The sequence below is a fragment of the Musca autumnalis genome, unplaced genomic scaffold (assembly GCF_047663935.1).
Source record: "Musca autumnalis isolate F117 unplaced genomic scaffold, ASM4766393v1 scaffold_3, whole genome shotgun sequence".
Taxonomy (NCBI): Eukaryota; Metazoa; Arthropoda; class Insecta; order Diptera; family Muscidae; genus Musca; species Musca autumnalis.
In genome coordinates this window covers 124214735-124237651 of record NW_027411866.1, presented here as the reverse complement: position 1 = coordinate 124237651, position 22917 = coordinate 124214735, and the positions used below count along the sequence as shown (strand labels likewise).

At 36.3% G+C, this 22917-nt stretch overlaps 1 protein-coding gene across 13 annotated transcripts in view; it reads left to right on the top strand.

Annotated features, from left to right (window-relative positions):
• mamo (maternal gene required for meiosis) overlaps positions 1–22917 on the top strand; it is a 698235-nt gene that overhangs the window by 454686 nt on the left and 220632 nt on the right. For all 13 annotated transcript variants that reach the window (XR_012411478.1, XM_073974305.1, XM_073974312.1 and 10 more), the window contains one exon: positions 6927–7087. Coding sequence is in view for 12 of the 13 variants with exons in the window: in XM_073974305.1 (XP_073830406.1) it covers positions 6947–7087 (141 nt within the window). In the remaining variant the exon portion in view is untranslated. The remainder of the gene's footprint in view (positions 1–6926; positions 7088–22917) is intronic.

The window sequence follows — 22917 nt, the reverse complement described above, 5'->3', positions numbered from 1 at the left end:
CATCCCCTACGTCATTGTGGTTATATCCAACTATAATCCCAAAAAAGTGTAAATACCTATAAATCGTCTTCAATTTGATTGTCGGCGGGAGAGTCAAAGTTTCAATGCATTTTTCTCTATCAATAATAAATCGGTATACAAACCACTCAAAATTCCCTTTTAATTTTGTCAGATCGCTAACTAAGCTGTCAAATTTTTTTTAATTAAGATTTACTTCATTTTACGTTTCACCATTCAAACCCACTTGATTGTCAAAATATTTTATATTAACCGAACTTTTCTATATCATTCTCCCTCTCTTACTGTATTTTCGGCTCTTCTGTGAACGTCAACAACAATGCCGCATAATTAAAACAACTCAAATTGCAACAACTTACAACATGTGTGGATAAAATTCTCCCCTCTTACCACTGCACGAAACCTTTCACAGATCACACAAAACACCACAATTAACACTAAACTTGAAACCATCCGTCTTTTACCCATTCGTATGCCAACCATACTGACCATCCCCACCACTCTTCCTTCAAAATATTCACACATCCATGTTATAGGCTAATAAAATATAAAACCTCGGGGACTTAACAATAAATCCAAATCAAATTAAATTAAAACAACACAGTGCACTTCGTTTTGTCTTAAATAGAAAGAACTAAAGGGGTATTTGAGAATTGCAAGATGAAGCAGAAGACAACGATGACGACAAAGAGTAGTGATCTGCTCTGACTAATGGCTGGCATAGAATTTTTTGGACTGCAATTTATTTAGTTACTCTTGGTTGGGTAACCAACAACAGTTCAACGCCGAACAGTATAGTTTAATTACATTTTTGTTCTAAGGCAATAACAGCAGAAAGCCGGAATAGTATGGACCCCCACTTTTTTGTTAACTATAAATAAAAATGCGTGAGTGAATGACTAGAGTAACGCAAGAACAGTAATGCCTTCAGAGTCAAAGCGCGTTCCTGTTGTGTTGATTTTGATTTTTGTCGTTTTTGTTTTTTAAGTTCATTGGAAATGACCGACACGTCTTTGGTTTGGAAATGTTCGAAATCATGTTAACAAAATTGCCCGAGTGGGTAGTAAGACATTGTGTTTTCATTAGGATTAGGATTTTTTCATTGGAGTGTTGTAAAAAAATCCAACCAGAAAACAAATGTCGAAAAAAAGCATAATGTTATTGGCTGGAATTAGTTGGAAACTATTTGGGAAAGCGATTAAAAAAAGTAATTTAATATAGAGAGATATCAAATTATTAGCTTCAATAGAATGTTTTGAAAATAAGAGACACAATAGTAAGGATATATTCATCTGGCCAAAATTTTTTTTCAAATATAGTTTATTCCTGCATATTGTTTATACTGCAATATTGTAATGCATATTAATTTACAATATCATGAGACTACCCAGCAAAAAAAGTCCTCCCAAAATCATGGGTTTCGTAAGGGATTTTTGTCAGGCGTAACTACTCTCAAACCACCTTTCTTCCCCATTATTTTTACAAGGGCATGTCGCACTCAGTTTGTAGTTATTTTATGACCACTAGAATAACTAGTTATTCTGTGGCCACTAGAAGTTGAAAAGGTGATGTAATATTTATTTATTATATTTATTTTACTTTATTTTATTTCGATATTACGAATATTAAGGGTTGCTTAAGAACTTAAATGTGCTGTGCACATGTGCACCACGAACTGTTATTTTTAATTAAAAAAATCGCGTGCCGACAGTGAGCGTTGAACACACAACCGTAGTAGCCCATTACTTTTCAGATTACTTGTAATGCGAAAAGAAGCTTGTTTACATTACTTTGTAAAGGGTTACGTAATGACTACCGGATCCAAATTTTTGCTGGGTACTATCCCAAATCAACAAATTTGGGTGTTGACGACCACACTCAACACACTCCAATTTTCCACATGTAAGTAAGACCATTTCTTTTCAAACGCATAAAAAATGCTCAGATTCTGAGAACTCAGCCTAAGATTTAGAGTTGTGTACTTCCGGAACATACTAGTTCAAACCAAGCAACTATTCGGTAGAAGGAACTATTGGAACTATTTACAGCTCTTTTAACACTGAAACGCTGAAATTTATTTATGTCAATTCATCCACCAAACGACGAAAGTTAAAAATTGGTTGAACTATTTCGGTATCGCAATTATTCGGAATGATGGAAACAAACCGAATGGTGAAAGAGAAAGATTCATTGAACTTTATCGGTCTCGAATAGAACTATATTAAGGAACTAGTTCCACCAAACGATGAAAAAAAGGAACGGTAAAGGAGAAAGATTTGTTGAACTATTTCGGCCTCGGAACTATTTGGAACGAAGTAAACAAAAAAAACGATGAAAGAGATTCATTGAACTACATCGGGAAAATATGGAACTATATTAAGGAACTAGTTCGTATTTCAATTCATTCACCAAACTGTGGAAACAAAAGCAAAGATGAAAGATTAAGTTTCGTTGAACTATTTCGGTTTTGGAACTATATGGAATAATGTATTCAAAAATAACGATGAAAGAGAAAAATTCATTGAATTATATCGGTCTAAAATGGAACTATATAAGGAACTAGTTCGTTTACCAATTCACCCACCAAACGATGAAAACAAAAGAAGCGATGCAAGAAAAAGATTCATTGAATTATCTATCTCGGAACTATTCGGAACGAAGGAAACAAAAAGAACGGCGAAAGAGAAAGATTCATTGAACTATATCGGTCTCGAGTAGCAATATATTAAGGAACTAATTCGTTTGTCAAGTTAACCACCAAACGATGAAAACAAAAGAAAATAGAAAAAGAGACTCATTGAAATATTCAGGTTTTGGAACTATTTGGAACGAAGTAAACAAAAATGACGATGAAAGAGATTCATAGAACTATATCGGGAAAATGTGGAACTATATTAAGGAACTAGTTCGTATGTCAATTCATCCACCAAACTATGAAAACAAAAGGAACGATGAAAGAGAAAGATTCATTGAACTATTTCGGTTTTGGAACTATTTGAAACTAAGTAAACAAAAATAACGATGAAAGAGAAAAATTTATTGAACTATATCGGTCTCAGATGGGACTATATAAGGAACTAGTTCGTTTACCAATTCATCAACCAAACGATGAAAACAAAGGAAACGATGAAAGAGAAAGATTCATTGCATTATCTATCTCGGAACTATTTGGAAGAAAGTAAACCAAAAGAACGATGAAGGAGAAAGATTCATTGAACTATATCGATCTCGAATAGAACCATATCAAGGAACTATTTCGTTTGTCAATTCATCCACCAAACGATGAAAGAGATAGATTCATTAAATTATACATCTCGGAACTATTTGGAGGGAAGTAAACCAAAAGAACGACGAAAGATAAAGATTCATTGAACTATATCGGTCTTGGAACTATGGAACCGTATTTAGGAACTAGTTCGTTTGTCAATTCATCCACCAAACGATGAAAACAAAAGGAAGGATACAAGATATAGATTCACTGAACTTTTTCGGTCTCTGAACTATTTGAAAATGTGAAGCTTCCTAAACTTATGTCATGCTTTCACATTGGTGGAGGACTTCACCAAAAAGTCCAGAAAAAAGTCCATTTTCTCTAAGGTTGACAAACAGTCTTTAAATCACTCCCCCATTCTACAAATGCTCGGAATTCGGAAGACATGAATATTCTTGGAACTTGTCGCATAGTTTGCAAATTATTTTAACATTAACTTCCCTCCACATTCCAAACGCACTATTTCTGTTGCTCGCTTCCAATATAAGAGACACTGGCCATGTGATTGGAATAATAAGTTTTCAATACAGTATTTATCATTCAAATCACAATATGATTTGAATTTTGTCAGAGTGATTTATGGCCTGTTAATTGTTATTTTGTTTTTGTACTTCTCTTTTTTTGTTCGCCAAATGGGCAAAGTGACGCAGCGGTGCATATTACTAATAAAGCCTTTAGGATAACCCCTAAAGTAATGACGACTTACACTGCATTTGAAACGCGCCAATACTGGAAGATGTTACGATGATCTTAAAAAGTAAATCTTAAATCTTAAAAATAAATTAAATCTTAAAAAATAAATAAAACTGATGTTATTGCAAGAAGTGTTCCACCTGTGGGGATCAATTAATTGTTAGGATTGTTGCCGATACAACAAATGACAGGCGTTGTAGTTCGGCAGCAGCAAATGTTTGCTGAGGAAGGTCACTCCACTTCCAAGTTCAGCATGTGTTGAAGCTGATCTACGTGGGTAGACTAAATCACCGAACATGGAGTACTTTTTTGTTCAGGATCTGATAAGCAATTATGATCAATTGAAAGCAGCCTTTACAAACAGGAAACTTTGGTCTCCCTTTTGCCAAAGAACAGTTTGTTTCCCAATCTCGCCAGTGTCTTCACTCCAACCTCTGTTATTGTTAGAACTAGACTCCTGCTGTTGTTATTTGGTTGCTCAGTAGATATTAGGGATAAATCGTGCATTGGAACACCATTGTTTATCATCGCCAGACCTTTAAGCAGCTTTGGGCGGGATCATTCTTTCCTGGCAACCAAACTCTTGAGGTCCCAATGGCCTCAGGCTGATGTAGTCCCAAGCATTGCTGAGCTTAGCTATGCATTTTCCAGAAATTCCTTCGATGTATTTGATGACTCTGGAGGAGATATATATGTTCCACAACTTATTCGGACAACCTAGTTTCTACTTTACCCCATTCCGCTATGGTGGACAAATTTCCCTTCTTGTCGTTAGACACAGCAACCAACCTGATGATCCTTAAAGACTTCGTTGAAAAGACGTATTATTGTTGAAGAGACAGTTGGGATTTGCTTTAGTTTCTTCCGCTGTCCGGGAACGTTTTCATCGTTTGGGGAGATTTTGGCTCTCTCGTAATCTTCGTAATCTTCTAGTAGTTTGTTGATGAAGGGGGACAAAACTGTTTCCTGTGCTGACTGCACAAAGCTACCAGCAAATACTCGTCAGATGCAATGAGGTTAACCTCGGAAAAGTTGGCAAACTGCAACAGAGGGTTTTTGTATTTTTCTTCACATGTTGCTCCCACTAGTGTACCGTAAAGGGATGGACTAAGTACTACCGATCCTTGCTCTAGCATCGAGGGGGAGTTGCTAGATACCTGGCCTCTTAAAGCACATTTCGGCTATTCAGATTCTCGATCGTCCAATGGTGTACCTTGAAATAGTCACTCCATTCTCAGCCGGGCTTGGAACCGTCTTTAGCGCAGTGTCATTCTAGCTCTTCTTGCGATTATTCTGATATCTGAAACCCGGAACAGGTTGCGCAAAATGTCTTCATTAATTTCTTACTCAATGCATTGTCCCAATTTGAACTTCTATATCTCAATAACGGTAAAACCTACGAAATTATCGTAAAGGTCAATCATGTAGAGAATTTTCATAACTAAAACATTTTCTTTAGTCCTTTAGTTGGGACTTGCGGTTTCCAAGCAAAATTGTGTAAACCTAAAAATCCCCTAAAAATGTCAACATGAATCGCGATTTATTTAAAAAGCGCAGCGGCGTTTTATTTTATTTTTCTCATCTACGAACATTGTAGTTTCAGAATCCGGTTTCCCAGTAAAATCGTGAAAACCTAAAAAACTGTAAAAATGTGAACTTTGACCGCGATTTATTTAAAAAGCGTTGCAGCGATTTTTTTTGTTTTTTTTTTTAGATTTTTTCCATCTAAGAATCCGCAAAAAAGTCCAAGGTGTAAGCACCTTCCATTTAAAGTTGGTTCAAGAGCACCGGGTACTGTTATAAATTCAGTTTAGAGAATAAGATTTAGTTTTTCTTTGTAAAGTAACATTTTCACAATATGTATTCTTAAAAATTATTGTCTAACTTTCATATTTCGATAGTAGTTCCTTTTCCTAGTGGGGCATGTTGTCCACTTTCCCGGTTTTTAGGTATGAGGTATGTGGATTGTGGACATTGTTGTTGCTGTTGTTGATCGGTATATGAATGAGGTATGTGGTGGTGATATGTTCTCATATCAATTACGATACATTTAAAAGCAATTAAATTGCAATGTAATGCAAAACGTAACAAGCATTTAAAATAAATTCAAATGTAATCACAGCGCATGAGCGAATGTACGTACGTACCACAGCGACGAGGTACGTCGAAGCAACGTCTAAAATAACCAAGTGCATATTTGTTTTGTTGTTTTGACGTCGTCGCTGAATTCATACCACAATATTAACAAAATCATACAAATTAAATAAAACGTATGAAAAACTATACGACATAAAGAAGGTTGTCACGATGAGAGGGAGGGAGGGATGGCGGGAGGGGATAGTGTTGGTATTTGGTTCTGATGGTGGTGTTGTAGTTGCTGTTGTATTTCTTATGTTTTGAAAACGTGTAAACACCACATGACATCGAACACGCGCGTGCGCAAATGCCAACTGAATGCATATTAAATGCAATGAATGCCAAACCAAAGCAACCAACCAACCGAGCGACCAGCCAACCAACCAACCATCCAACACGTCATCCAATCTCTATAACCAAGTGTATCGTTGAAGTGCAAAACGCGTCACCACCAACCACCATACTTATGCAGATTTGTGTATTTTTTCAGATTCATTCAAAGGCTGTTGATACCAAAATTTATGTATAGTTTAGTCTCTCTCTCCTGCTATATCTCCGATGTTGTTGTATGTACGTACGAATGTTGTTGCCATCCCGCAGTTGCTGTTGCTTGTAAACACCAACAGTTGTACAGATTAAATTACAATTTCCGTGATTTTTATTATGTTATTAAGATTTATATTAACACAAAAGTCCGCATATACGGATCTTTACTTTGATTTAGTACTCTAAGTTAGCCGAAGCTAAATACCGACATCTATAGCTAATGAAGACTTTTTGTTGTTTCTTTTTCTTCTGATCTTTACAGCAGCGTAAGCTGTCACCGACATGGGCAGTGAGCACTACTGCTTGAGGTGGAACAATCATCAATCCAACCTGTTAGGGGTGTTTAGTCAATTACTACAGGACGAGAGTCTGGTGGACGTCACATTATCTTGTTCAGAGGGCGCTCCCATCAGAGCCCATAAGGTAAGTGGTATTGAACTGAAAATAAATAAATAAATAAATTTAAATAAAAAAAATTAATATTAAATGTTGTGATGGAATAAACTTTTTTAATGATGAAATCTTAAAAATAAAATAATAAATATTGGATCAATTCGGCGCTCATATCAAAGTAAGCAAACCTAGCAAACAAGAAAATGTAGTAGTGCCTATTAAAATTTCCACAAGCCATAATCCATTTTAAAGTGGATCTAATTTTGGGAATCATTTCTTTAGATAGTTGTAGTGGCAAGCTACAATTTAATTTTTTTAGCGAAGCAAGAATTTGTCCGAAACAGAAATTGCTTTGTTGTAATCGGAATCGCATGGACTAGCTTTAATGAAAATTTCAAAACTTTCATCTAACGGCCCTTAAACAGCACTTAAGCAAAATTTTGAACTTTTGTGAAGGAGGAACCCATGATAATAAATAATATATACGGGTATAGAGTTTTTTGGACTGTTGTTGGTATGTGCAAATCCCCTCACCTAGATCTAGGAAACTTACGACAAATTGTAAAATCAGTACCTCTTAGAACAGCTTCGTAATTATGACATTCACTATTCATCACAGTTTCACCCATCATAGTTTTGTCACATTGACAAGGTCATTGTTGTTGTTAGTGTGCAGTGTACGAATTGTGCATCGCCACATTTTTGCCTCTACACAAATAGTTTCTATTATGCTGAGCATAGAATGCGTTTGTCAATTGAAAATTCTTGTTAAATTAAGCGTAAAATTCTAGTAAGGCTTCATTGTTTTAAAAATAAATAACAACAACAATTGCACTAACGCAAATAATATCATCACCATTGGAAAAAATTCACATTCATGACTTTGTTTTTAAATTCACATTTTGTCTACAGTGGAACTCAAAGTAGAGAAGAAACAGAGGTGTTTCTGTGTATAAAGAAACAGCCTCTCTATCAGAAAGGCTCCATAGAAGCAGCATTTCTTTCAGAAACAGTCTATAGAAGAAGCCTTTCTTTCTGTAAGAGTCTACAGAAACACTCTTTCTTTCTGTAAAGGTCTATAGAAGCACACTTAATTTCCGGAAGGGTCTATAGAAGCAACCTTTTTCCGGAAGGGTCTATAGAAGGTCCTCTTTTACAGAAAGGGTCTATAAAAGCAGCCTTTCATTCAGAAATGGTCTATAGAAAGAGCCTTTTGCTCAGAAATTGTTTATAGAAGCAGCAGGGCACATAAAAGCAGCCCTTTCTTTCAGAAATGGTCTATAGAAACAGCACTTCGTTCAGAAAGTATCTATAGAAGCACCACTTATTTCTTTTAGTAATGGCCCATAGAAGACATTTTTCTTTCAGAAAGGGTCTATAGAAGCACCCTTTCTTGCAGAAAGGAACTCTATAAGCACCCTTTCTTGCAGAAAGGATCTCTAGAAGCACCCTTTCTTGCAGAAAGGAACTCTATAAGCACCCTTTCTTGCAGAAAGGATCTCTAGAAGCACCCTTTCTTGCAGAAAGGATCTCTAGAAGCACCCTTTCTTGCAGAAAGGATCTCTAGAAGCACCCTTTCTTGCAGAAAGGATCTCTAGAAGCACTCTTTCTTGCAAAAATGATCTCTTAAAGCACCCTTTCTTGCAGAAAGGATCTCTAGAAGTACCCTTTCTTTTATAATGGATCTTTAGAAGCACCCCTTCTTTCATAGAGGATCCCTAGAAGCACACTTTCTTGCAGAAAGGATCTCTAGAAGCACCCTTTCTTGCAGAAAGGATCTCTAGAAGCACCCTTTCTTGCTTTCTTGCAGAAAGGATCTCTAGAAGCACCCTTTCTTGCAGAAAGGATCTTTAGAAGCACCCTTTCTTGCAGAAAGGATCTTTAGAAGCACCCTTTCTTGCAGAAAGGATCTCTAGAAGCACCCTTTCTTGCAGAAAGGATCTTTAGAAGCACCCTTTCTTGCGGAAAGGAACTCTAGAAGCACCCTTTCTTGCAGAAAGGATCTCTAGAAGCACCCTTTCTTGCAGAAAGGATCTCTAGAAGCACCCTTTCTTGCAGAAAGGATCTCTAGAAGCACCCTTTCTTGCAGAAGGGATCTCTAGAAGCACTCTTTCTTGCAAAAATAATCTCTTGAAGCACCCTTTCTAGCAGAAAGGATCTCTAGAAGTACCCTTTCTTTTATAATGGATCTCTAGAAGTACCCTTTCTTTTATAATGGATCTTTAGAAGCACCCCTTCTTTCATAGAGGATCCTTAGAACCACACCTTCTGTCATAAAATATCTCTAGAAGCACCCCTTCTTTCATAGAGTATCCCTAGAAGCACACTTTCCGTCATAAAATATCTCTAGAAGCACCCCTTCTTGCAGAAAGAATCCCTAGAAGCACACTTTCTTGCAGAAAGGATTTCTAGAAGCACCCTTTCTTGAGGAAAGGGACTAACGAAACGACCTTTCTTGCGCAAAGGGTCTAAAGAAGCACCCTTTCTTGCACAAAGGGTCTAAAGAAACACCCTTTCTTGCATAAAGGGTATATAGGAGCACCTTTTCCTGGACAAAACCCCTTTCTTGGAGAAAGGGTCTAAAGAAGCACCTTTTCTTGCAGAAAGGGTCCAAAAAAGCATCCTTCCTTGCAGAGAAGGTCTAAAGAAACGTCCTTTCTTGCAGAAAGGGTCTAAGGAAGCAGATATATAGAAGGACCCTTTCTTTTAGAAAGGATCTATAGAAGGACCCTTTCTTTCAGAAAGGATCTACAGAAGGACCCTTTTTTCAGAAAGGATCTATGGAAGTACCCATTCTTTCAGAAAGGATCTATAGAAGCACCCTTTCTTTCCTCCGCATATTTATTGTACAATGTAAAATCTTTTCAGTGTAATAAAAAAATACAAAATAAAGCGGCATCAACCTGCTTGCTTCACATTCAGCACAAGACTGAAGTAAAAAAATCAAAACATTTGCTCTCTTTGTGTGCTCTTTGTTTGCGTTCGGGTCATGTGTGTGTGAATTGCCGAAAAACTTCGTAACCAGCGGTCAATGGATGTTAGGGACTGCTATAGAAGAACTATTTCTTTAAGAAAAGGTCAACAGAAGCAACCCTTCTTTTAGAAAGGATCTATAGAAACAACATTGCTTTCCGGAAAGGTCTATAGCAGTGAATGCCAAAATCACACATTTGCAGATTATAACTTGCGCTAGTGTGAGTGGAAACGTAAACAATGCGTTAACCGAACGAATGGGTTTACAGTGTACGTGTGTGTCGTACGCCCGCGAGCATAGGAAAGTTGTTGTTGGTGGCCATCACTGGTCTATGGGAGTACCCTTTTTTCAGAAAGTGTCCCTAGAAGCACCCTTTCCTTCAAAAAGTTTCTCCATAAGCATTCTTTCTTTCAGAAAGTGTCTCTAGAAGCACTCTATCATTCAGAAAGTGTCACTAGAAGCTCCTTTTCTTTCAGGAAGGCTTTATAAAATACCCATTCGTTTAGAAAAGTTCTATGGAAGCACCCGTTCTTTCAGCATTGATATATAGAAGCAGAAATTTTTTCAAAAAGCGTCAAAACCTCCGGGTTGAGTTACATTTCTCTACTCAGAATCCGTCAAAAGCAAAATCTTTCTCCGGTTTTATAAAATTCCTTTTTTTAATTAATTTCTAATGAAAACCTTTTGAATGGATGTAGGAATATTTTACAAGGTGCGCCTGAACTAACTGTCAATGAAGGGTGCTTACACCTGGGAAATTGCGGATTCTGAAACTACAATGTTCATAGATGAGAAAAATAAAAAAAAAACAAAAAAATCCCGGGGTGCTTTTTAAATAAACCGCTGTCAAAATGCACATGTTTAGTGTTTTTTTAGGTTTTCACGATTTTGCTTGGAAACCGCCGAAATGGAACTAAAGAAAATATTGTAGCAGTGAAAAGTTTCTACAAGATTGACCTTTATGATATGTTCGTAGGTTTTACCAATTTTTGAAATATAAAAGTTCAATATGGGACAACGCGCCTCCTTATAAAACAATGTTATGCAGGGAACACCTTAAGTAACTTTGAATGAAAACCGCTTACACCAGAAAAAGTCTTTCTATCAGAATTTTAATTTAATTATTTCAGAATTTTTATTTTAATCATAACTTTAGAAAAAAATCCAACATAAATAAATTCCATAACGATCCATAGTTTTACACCTGACTGTAATTGCCACAATGATAATATCAAGCCAACCACAATAGAATCTCAATGTCATTTCATGGTGTTTTTCATGTTGTTTTGCAATTTTGTCACAACCGTATTTCCCGGCAACAACAATTGGCGCTGTGGCTGCTGCTGCTGTCGTTGCCACTACAAGTGGCAGAGTGGCAATATGATAAAGTTATTTTCTTTAAAGGTGTGCATACCGACATATGATGTACACTGCGTCCGGCCGTTTACATTTTTTTTCTCATTCTATTCCCCTTTCCCTCCATTGATTCTCAAAGCACATTGCATTGCTTGGATGGGGGTATCATTACTATGGAATAAAAAGAGTGCAATTTGGTGCCAGCGCCAGCTATCACACACTGCTGCCACTCACTGCACCACCATCACCGCCACCAAGTTGTCAACTGCAGCGAGTAAATTGATCAATTATTATGCGTTTAAAAATGCAACTTGTTCTGTGTCTTAATAAAAGGCAGAACCAAAGCGAAGCAAACAAAAAAGAATAAAAATACATACAAAAGAATCGAAACGAAAAAACAACACTCTTGACATGTAACTAAGCTACTTCATAAAGCTAGCCCGGCAGCCAACCAACCAACCAGCCTAGCTCTTGACTAGGATGGATGGATGTATGGCAAACTGCTGCTCTACAAATTCTTCCCATTCCCCCACTGCTATTCCAAGCTCGCTTTAGACAATAAATTGAATTATTTATATGGTGGTTAATATGAGTCGGCTTTTCATTTTATGTTTTATATTCGCAGATTTACTTAATCACGTAGATAAAATGCAAAATGATATAAATACAATAAGACTTTGTGTAGAGTTTTTGAAAGACAGAAATACCTTATATAAATTTAACCATAGCTTTGGCGTTGCAAGACATAAGGAAGAGCTTAAAGATGTATTTTGGAAAATAATCCCTGTAATTTGCCTGGCTTTAGCAAATATTGATAGCTTATTTATTTTACTTACAAAAATATTAAATTGTGCAGGTAAAGCCAAAAACTCAGCTAGCCTGATGCAGGTTGTCATAGGATTCTGAATAGTTTAACAATTTGAGATGTTTTAGTCCCACAAAATCTCTTAGTAGGAATAAGTTAAACGATTAATCTCAAACTGATTTAAATAATGCTACACATGATTGTATTATTATTTTTCCACTTACAAGTTAGAACACTTTGGTTTTTATCTACCACAAAATAAATCAAAAACCAATTGCACTATGTGTGTGCCAAAGCGAACACCCTGTTTAGTGTGGTCTTTATGCATATTTTATGGTATATTTAATATGTAAATATGATTATGCGGAAATTGTATGTATCGAATAGACAAAGTACGAACAGAAGAAGAAGGAGAAGCAAATGTTTTACTTCTTAAACGATATGTCGCCGTTTATCTTCTTTGTAACTACAGCGGCTTTATTGCTGCTGATTAGACAAATTTATTTATGTTAATTTTTTAACGTATAGAAGAATTTATGAAAATCATAAATTAAATGCGAATTGATTGGGAATCATCAAGACATCGAGAGAATGTCTAACTATTGCATTGTTGTCATGCTATTGTCATGTTGTCATGTTATTATTGACTTCATAGGACCACCCTTTGGGGACCTCCCACACAAAGTTTGGAACAAGTGCAGTTAAAGGACTCGACCAGTCGTTTTTAAATTTTTGGTAACATGTTCTGTATATGACCCTAGTTAAAATGGTATATTTTTTTTCTTTAAGTCTGTGGCTGATGGTATATCTCAGTCGGCACAGCTGACTGATACCTTCCTACTTGTTTTGATACGTTTAATGGAGAACGTACCTTTGCTTCAACAAGATGGTGATCCGAGTCGATGTTTGCTCCTCAGTGTCCACTTGAGATGAAAGAGGAACGAAGATAAGTCCTGAGCTTTACCATGTTAAAACCCGTCAAGGCCGTTGCTTGGTATCTTTCATCCCCTACGTCACTCTCGTTCAATTATCAGAGAATTATTTTTTTAGGCGAGGAAGTATTTTCTATTCTAATTGCTAATTTATTATCAAAAACATTAGACGTTCTAATCCCTTTTTAGTACGTTGTTGTTCTTTTACCCCGCTAGTTCACCATTTCTGTTTGCTCTTATAATGAACCGTAGTTCCTTTCTGTGAATCTTTTACTTGAACTTGTTTGTTAGAGGCACCACTGACAAATATCTAAAAAATATTCAGAAAATTTCAGAAAAAAAAATCGGAAATCAGAGCCCTCGGAAAAAATTGTTAGATGGGTTTACAGTGAAATACACAAACCAAATGGAAGGGACTTTGTAAACTAATGGAAGACTTCCCAGCTAAAATTTTCTGCGATTTTTTTCCGAATTCGGAACGAAACTCTGCACAAGTTCCCGATTCTGAGGCCAAATTCGTTCCGAGATATGAACAAAATTGTGAGAAGGTTCCCACGAATTCGGAAAGTTTTTTCGGAAAAAAATCGGAAGGAACATTCGAGTTTCTTTCCGAATTCTAAACGAAATCGTTTAAAAACTCGAATGAAAGAAATTGGACATTTTGAGGGAATTTTCGATATTCTGCACAATTTCGGACAAAAGTCTAAAGGACCATTCGAAAATGGGCAGGATGAATTTTGGTTACTTTTTCAGAATATCGAAACAAATACTGATGTTTGATCCGACTTTCGGAAAATCACCGGACGTTTAATGCGATATTCGGGAAAAAATCGGAAAGTTTAATCCGAAAATCGGAACAAATTCTGTTGATTTATACGAAATTTGGAAAAATTTCTAACGTATTATGCTAAGTTCCCAATAATTATTTTCTTTATTTGTTGAACTTTATAAATTGGATTTAATAGTATTCATTATGAGACACAGCCTTTCCTGTTAAAGTTTCCATATGTCATCACGCTGTTGTTCTTTATTTGACGTATCTAAAATAGAATTAACAATATTAAATTAATAAAGAAAATATTATAATATTAATAATAAAGAAATTTCCCTTGCCTTTGATTGTGGACAATCAAATCTCAAGCGAAGTTCGGGAAGTTGGCTCGCGAGAAAAAGAAACGAATCAAAATTTATTTTCAGATTATGTGCAGAGTACTCGGAAACTAATGAAAAAAACGAATTAAAATTTCCCTGTGCAGGAAATCGGTAAATGTAAATGAGCGTTATTTTCTTTTAAAGTCAAACCTTTAACTCTTTCTTTTACAATGATACGAAGTGAATGAGAATTACACAGTGTATTACGAAGTACTATTCCAACTCGTGGTTGTTAAAGCGACTTAAAATTCAATTTTAAAACTTATCCCGTCTACAATATGATACATCCATTAAAGAACAGTTTTTAAATTTCTAATAAATTTCTATTCCCAATTATCTACAAAGTGTTATTCCACATTCTCTGTCACTCTGTTGCTTCTTTAAACCAAGATCTACCCTTTGAAAAAATAAACAATAAAACGACTATCCATTTTAACTCTTTCTTTTACAATGATACGAAGTGAATGAGAATTATACAGTGTATTACGAAGTATTTATTCTAATTCGTGGTTGCTAACACGATTTAAAATTCAATTTTAAAACTTATCCCGTCTACAAATAGATACATTATAGAACAGTTTTTAAATTTCTAATAAATTTCTATTCCCAATTATCTACAAAGTGTTATTCCACATTCTCTGTCACTCTGTTGCTTCTTTAAACCAAGATCTACCCTTTGAAAAAATAGACAATAAAACGAATATCCATCTTTTTTCTTCTTCTTCTTCTTGTTCTCACTTCAACAACTCCAATAGTTAGCAATTATTCAAAACTGACCAAAAACGTTTACGGCCAATGTATCAGAATTTCAATACCTCTTAAATGGTGTTGGTGGTTTTCATGTTCTTCATTGTTTTTGCTACTGTGCTCTGTGTACGTCATGTTCGACTTGTGTAAGCACAAGGGATTTTGATAGGTTATGTTCTTCTTTTTTTGTCGACTTTGTCTCTAATGGTGTAAATGGCTAACTGACTTTTCTAAAAAACATGGCCTAAAGAAATCCAATGAAAAGTCATGATGGGGAAAAAACTATTCTCTGGAACATTTGGGGAAAAAAGCCATATTCAGTGAACTCTACCAAGCAAAGGATTCTTGCAGTTTTTTGTATCTTCACAAAGTTGTTGCATATCAAATAAACATGTATCCTCTTGCTGAGGACTCTATAAATGTCTCAAATTGAGTTAGACAACAGTGTAACATCCGTTTGCCTATTGGATTTTAGAGGATGAAGGATGGGAATAGGGAAAAACATTCAGTATTTTTTTGTCAAGAATGGAATGTATTTGCAAAAGTTGTAACGTTTTTATTGCTGGTTGCGGATCCCTATGTGGTAAATGACACTTAAAGGATAGATGATGAAAACTGCAAAAAACATAGCATTGAAAAAGAGCACACAGAAACCCTGGACAGCCTGTGTAAATTCTAGTATCATGAACAACTTAGCTGCGTATGCATTGAGTATTAGTGTTAATTTCTGTTGTAGTTTTGTTTTTTTTTTTTTTTTTTGTTCATTTCCATTTTCTGCCCTAAAATAACCCTTAAGGTGTGTTTGATTGGATTGTAAGGTGTCGATAGTTGGATGATGTTGATGTTTTCAAAATGAAATAACATTTTTTAGAAAGCAGTTATTTTTTCTAGAACTTATGATGGGCAATGGAAGTAATGCAAAGGTTGGTTGACATTATGAAATTCTTAATGGAAATTATGAAATAAGAGCAATTATGCTCTGAAGAATCACAATATTAAGTACATCAATACAACTATAGTTCTCAAATGCATTCTTAATTGGAATAATGAAAAGAATTATTTCTAAATTATTTGTTGCTATAACAGTATATGATATGTTTGTAAGTTCGTTTCGCTGCTTAATCAGGATCTCTGGACCTATGTCCAGTTCTAGGAATGTGGCTGCTTCGCAGAGCTACTGCAGTTAGTGGAATATGTTTGGCTGGACACTTGAAAAATTGCAGTGTGCTGTGCGGGCCTGTGCCTCATGTTGGACAGATGTTTTTCACGTTATCACCGATCATTATCCAAAAGGAATTAAGACGACTGTACCATCCAGAGCCTAGTTCAGCCAAAACTACTCTGGCTTGTCATGGCAGCTGACGTTTCTCAGCTGCGAAAGATGGGGGATGTTCTCTGAGGAACGCATTCACACGATAGTTGTTTATGGCATCTGCGACTGACTCTGTGGGAATGCTATTTAAACCTGATTAATAGGCTTGCTGATCAAGGAGTTCTCTGCAGGAACGTGGACCTTCCGTAATAGATTATGAAATTCCCTTCTGACATACCTGGGAGGGGTCCTATCCACCATATGGTGAGTAAGATGGCTCCCACGGTAATACCCGAGCAAGTACTGCAACGAAATCATGAATTGTGTTGCTGTACTGTTAGAATCCTTGCATTCTCATGTAAATGTTCCACTGAAGACATGAGTAAGCACCCTGTTGCAGTTCACAGGGTGGCATTCTGACAGTCTTGAATATTTTTCCAACGCGTTGCACTTATATGCGCGGACCATACTGGCGCCGCCTTTGCTGACAACCTTGCCTGCCTTCAGTATTAATGGTTTGGTTCGAGCGACACCATCACTGTTCTATCGCACGACTTGCTCTGGTTGAGTTCTCGACTAATATGTATGGAGATGGCGTGTAGCGCTGTTGTCGTTCTGTGCTGCTTACGGAACCCATATTGATGATCGTCAACTGGATACCTATTTCTGACGCTAGGAACACTAAATCCTCAAGGGTGTTTGCAACGGGCTACAAAAGCGATTTACTATTGCTGTAATCCTTGCTTGGCTTCAGTAGCTGGACCACCCATTTTCCAGAATTCGTGAACGATATGTGTGGCTCGTGGCAGCTTGTGAACTTTAGTCAGATACTCGACTCCCGGCTCCTCCACATGTTTCCGCATGGAGATTTCATCAGAGCCAAACGCTTTGGATGACTTAGCGCAACATCATCCATTGTAAATTTCCTTTCTGCCACCCGAATATAAGAAGCGGTGATTGGGAAACTCTTTGTCACTAGCCCAATTAGATTTCTAACCCAATGATTACACATGCAAGTAACTTACAGACAGTTGTGTATACATATTATAGTCGAAACTTCAATTTTTTCGAACTGACACTTGCATGTGTAGACGTTCGGAAAAAAATTGAAGTTACTTTCAAAGCACTTACATTGATTACTGACAAGAAAATTTTGTCGGCAGTGAGGTCGTTAGTTGGTGTGGCAATGAATATGTGTGAGTGTATTTGTGTTTTTCGAACTGCCACTTGCATGTGTAAACGGGGGGTTATGAAATTGAGGCGTTAAGAGGTGATGAAATCAGGCGGTCTGCTGATTGAGACAATTATGGGTAGATGGTCTGATCCAAGAGAAACGACGGATTGGTAGGTAACGTCCTTTGTCAGACCAGGTAACACGATGGTTATGTCTGGAACTATAACACTCTCCGCTAATTCTGGTTGACGTCCGTTTTGTCGTCCTCAAAACGTATATCTATCAATATGTTTAGCCAGCACTACTTCCCTCTGATCGTTTCAGAGGACCAAATGCCACAACCCATTTTGAGCGTGCTAATGTTGGGCCTATAACCTGAAGTACAACTATTTTTCGGCGGGATGTATACGTTAAGCAACACTACCTCGGCAGTTCCACACCTGCCTGCAACCCCCATACATTCCATGTACGTGTCAGTAAAGCTAGGCTCAAGCGAGATATGTCTGTATTGAACAGAATGGTGCAATAGGAAAGCTAATACCCCCATATCCACTTCTGGTGCGATCTTTCCTCAGTACGTTGTAACCATCACAATGCTGTAAACTGCAGTTGTTGTTGAGCTTAGTTTCCTGCACCACCGCGACCATGATATTCTTCCGATTCATGAAATCTACTATTTTCTCGATCTTACCTTGGAGTCCATTTTCAGGAATTGCAACAGCAACGGCTGGTGTTAAGGGCAGTTTGTGCGGCTGCTGTTGGTGTGCTGCGGGGTAGGCACGTATTCTGATAACGACGACGACTCATTGGGGGCTGTCGGCAGCCTAGAACAACCCATGAGATGCACACATTCCCGGCATCTATTGCATCTCATCGATGTGTGAGTGTTGTGGGTGTCACAAACTAAGGACATATCAATTGGTCCTGAGTTTTCCTCCGTCCCGGGACGGTGTTTATGGTAGCAAAACCTCTCTGCTACCTCGCCAATCAGCTGTTTATTCTACAAAATGACATAGGCATTTCATCTACCGAGAATTCATATGCTATACTCTACGTCATGGTTTAGGCTATTAAAAGTTCATTTTGAATTTAAATAAATTCCATCATTCCCTAAAAGACTCACATATTTCTGTTCAGATTTCCGTTTTTCTTGATTCTTTTTTTTCATCATTCATTAACTCTCTGGCAAGTGTTTTCATTTTCATGGTTGACAAACTAGTCTTGACTTGGTTAGGGTGGTGTGCTGTAGTGGACTAACTCTTAATCATAATGTTGTTGCTAGTCATTCAAGCGTTTAGTGCAATCAATTTTAACTAATCAACTTGCCAAGCAAATGGGAAGAGGCTTCTTTAGGTCTTCGTTCTCTTGCTACTTGTTTTCATTCTACATCATTTTAGTCCTTGTTGTTGTTTTTATTTTGCGTAATTGACAGTTTTAGGTTTTCCATTTTTCCTTCGATGATTGCAAGTTTTTCTTGCAAAGTTTTTTTGATGGAACCACCAATACCCGCCACATGAGTTTAATTTCTATGTGATTTTTTGCCGTTACTGCTGAACACTTTGTTTAATGTTTACTCTTTCTCTCTCTGTCTCTGTAGGTGGCTATGTTTGACAAGTTGTCTCGATATCGATGTTGTCTATTTTTACTCAATGTTACTACCTGGCTGCTTGCCTGGTGGTATCTGGTGTTGGAGATCGGTTAAATTCATTAAATTCGCATAGACATTGAATTGGAGGGAGTGTTGTGTGTTGTTTTTGTTGATGCTATTTACCTTTTTTGAGCAATTTCTGTTTTCAAGCTCTCATTGTGGTGGGGGTAAACAATTTTAAAGTTGGTTGTTTTTTTCCTCTGTCTCCTCATATCTGCCTGTCGTCTGTGACTGCCTGCCTGCCAGCCTGGGTTTTTCAGATATCCTTGGCGTTTGTGTCTGCTTTTGTTAATTAGTTTTGACATGTGTTGATTTTGTTATCTTTCTTGTGATTTTTCATGTTTGATATCTATGATTTTGATTTTTCTTTTTTGTTGTTATGTTTCGTTTGGGGACTTTAATTTTTTTGGTAAAAACAAATTTAAGCCGAAAAATAAACTTATAAAGTTCTTAAAGCACAAAAATAAAGTTATGTGCAATAAATGTACTTTAGAAGAAATACATTAGGACGGAAACACATTAGAGGAAATACATTAGGGCGGTATTTTGATCAATTGGGAGTTTTTATTAGCTTTTATTCCTATTGTTGGTTTAAGTCATAACTAATAACTAGTATTGGAAACGAGATTAGAACCCCAAAGCATGGACTGTGATAAAGTGGTCAGAATATTTGGAGGTATATATTTTCTTCACTCAGAACTCAAAATGCAAAATTATAGCCAAATCGTTTGGAAATTTTGGCTTAAATCGTAAAAATACCAAAAATCGGGCGGTAAATTTATATTGGGACTAACCAAAATGTGGACCTACATCCACCAAATTTTTTTCTATCTGTCTGGCTCGTTATTAACCTATGTTTAAAACTTGGAGGCGGTAACTCAATTAGAATTATGTTTCCATACAAATGGGACCACTGTGCAATGGTTTGACCAGCATAGACGTAAATTGGAATTTCGTATGTGGTAGCCAATAAACGGGTTTCAATTTTTTATTATTACTTCTTGCTTACTTATTTGGCCATCTACAGAACATTTGTCCTAAAGCCGAACTAAGAAGAAATTTCTTCAATTTGGAATACCGTGTTTTTCGATCTCGCCATCCACTTGTTTACTCGATGGAAACCTTAACCTTTATACGCCTCTTTAGCGGTTCATCATCGCTCATTCTTGACATGGCCTAGCCACTGCAATCGTTGTATCTCGATGCGTTTAACTAATATACTGATGCCGTTGTGTAGTCAATGCAGCTAGTTGTTAATACGACCTCGATTTTCACCGTCAGCGCATATTGGTCCGTCGATATTTCGACGAATTTTTAACTCAAACACACCAAGCACTGCTTTATCTGTTTGGGCAAGTACCCAGGTTTCGAAATCGTACATTAGCACAGGTGGTATCAGCGTTTTGTAAAGTGTTATTTTTGTTTGACGAGATGTGATTTTGTTTTTAAACTGTTTACTTAAGCCAAAGTAGCATCTGTTAGCCAATACTATTCTTCTTATTCCACAGCCCTTCATTTGGTGGCCTGAAAAAAATATTTTTTAACAAATCCATGACTGTGGCTTGAAAAAATATGTTCTTAAAAAATCCACGGCTTGGTGGTGGATTGATAATTTTTTTTAAAAATCCACGGCTTGGTGGTGGCTAGAAATTTTTTTTTTAAATTCAAGGCTTCGTGGCGGCTTGAAAAAATGTTTTAAAAAATCCACGGTTTGGTGGCGGCTTGAAATTTTTTTTTTTTTAAATTCAAGGCTTCGTGGCGGCTTGAAAAAATGTTTTAAAAAACCACGGCTTCGTCGTGGTTTTAACCAATATTTTTTTTTAAAATCAACGGCTTGGAGTTGGCTTGAAAAAATATTTTTAAATAATCCACGGATTGGTGGTGGTTTGAAAATATATTCTATAAAAAATTCTCGTCTTTTTGGTGGCTTAAATTTTTTTTTTTAAGAAATCCACGGCTTGGTGGTGTCTTGAAAAAATATTTGTTTTTAAATCCACGGATTGGTGGTGTCTTGAAAAAATATTTGTTTTTAAATCCACGGCTTGGTGGTGACATGAAAAAACATTTTTTAAAAAATCCACGGCTTGGTGGTGGCTTGAAAAAACATTTTTTAAAAAATCCACGGATTGGTGGTGGCTTGAAAAAACATTTTTTAAAAAATCCACGGCTTTTTTCAAAAAATCCTAAAATTTTTAATCAACGGCTTAAAGGCGGTTGAAAAAATATATTATATTATATTTTTTCATAAAATCCTAGACTTTGTGGTGGCTTCAAAAAATATATTTTTTAATATATATTTTTTAAAAATACAGGGCTTGGATTGAAAATATATTTTTTTTTAAATCCCGTCTTGTTGAGCTTTATCAGCGTTTAGCCACCGGTTTCAATAGCTCGGCTAGTTGTTTGTTGTGTTGATGGCGGTGCTGAGGTAGACAAAGTCCTTAATTTCATCAAAATTTTGTGAAACAACTTCCAAAGTCGTCGGTGTTCTATAGAAGCATTTTCGTCGATATCATCGGTTGGCCTTGTCTCCGCTTACTGCCGGACCCACTTTAGCAGATTCTTCTTCAGTCTTCTTACCGATCTACCCATGACGATATTTTTAGCCTTTTTTAAATTAAAAATAATTGAAAAAATGTATATTAAAAAAATTACATTTTTTTTAAATCCACTTCCTATTGATGGCTTGAAAAAATATATTTTTTAAAAATTTCACGGCTTGATTTTGCCTTGAAAAACATTTTTTTTTTAATTCGACCTGTTGGTGTTGGTGATGAAATATTTTTTTTTTTAAATCCGCGGCTGTATTGGATTGAAAAAATATTTTTTTTAAATCAACAGCTTGGTGTTGGCTTGAAAAAATATTGTTTAAATAATCCACGGATTGGTGGTGGTTTGAAAATATATTCTATAAAAAATTCACGCCTTCTTGGTGGCTTAACAAAATATATTTTTAAAAAATCCAAGGCATTGTAGTGGCCTGAAAAAATATTTTTTAACAAATCCACGACTTGATGGTGGCTTGAAAAAATATTTTTTAACAAATCCACGACTTGATGGTGGCTTGAAAAAATATTTTTTAACAAATCCACGACTTGATGGTGGCTTGAAAAAATATTTTTTAACAAATCCACGACTTGATGGTGGCTTGAAAAAATATTTTTTAACAAATCCATGACTTGATGGTGGCTTGAAAAAATATTTTTTTTTTAAATCCACGCGGCTTGAAAAAATAATGTTCTAAAAACCACGGCTTGGTGGTGGCTTCTAACAATATTTTTCTTTAAAAAAAATCAACGGCTTTGAGTTGGCTAGAAATTTTTTTTTAAATAATCCACGTCTTGGTTGTGACTTAAAAAATATATATTTTTAAAAGTCCAGGGCTTGGATTGAAAAATATTTTTTTAAACCCCGTCTTGTTGAGCTTGAAAAAAAAATATTTTTTTTCTTGAAAAATATTTTTTGGAAAAATCCACGGCTTGGTGATGGCTTGAAAAATATTCTTTCAAAAATCCACTTTATCAGCGTTTAGCCTCCGGTTTTCAATAGCTCGGCTAGTAAGCCATCGGCTCCTGCTGCCCTATTATTCTTCAGCCGGTTTATTGTGGTCTTCTGGATTGGATCTGTGACATCTTCATCGTCATAGCTTGTATTGGATACCAATAGTTTGGAAAAATCCTCTGTCCATATCCTGAGCATACTATCTGTATCAGTTGCCAAATTACTTTGATGGGCTCTACAGGAAGATGTGCCTGTACTA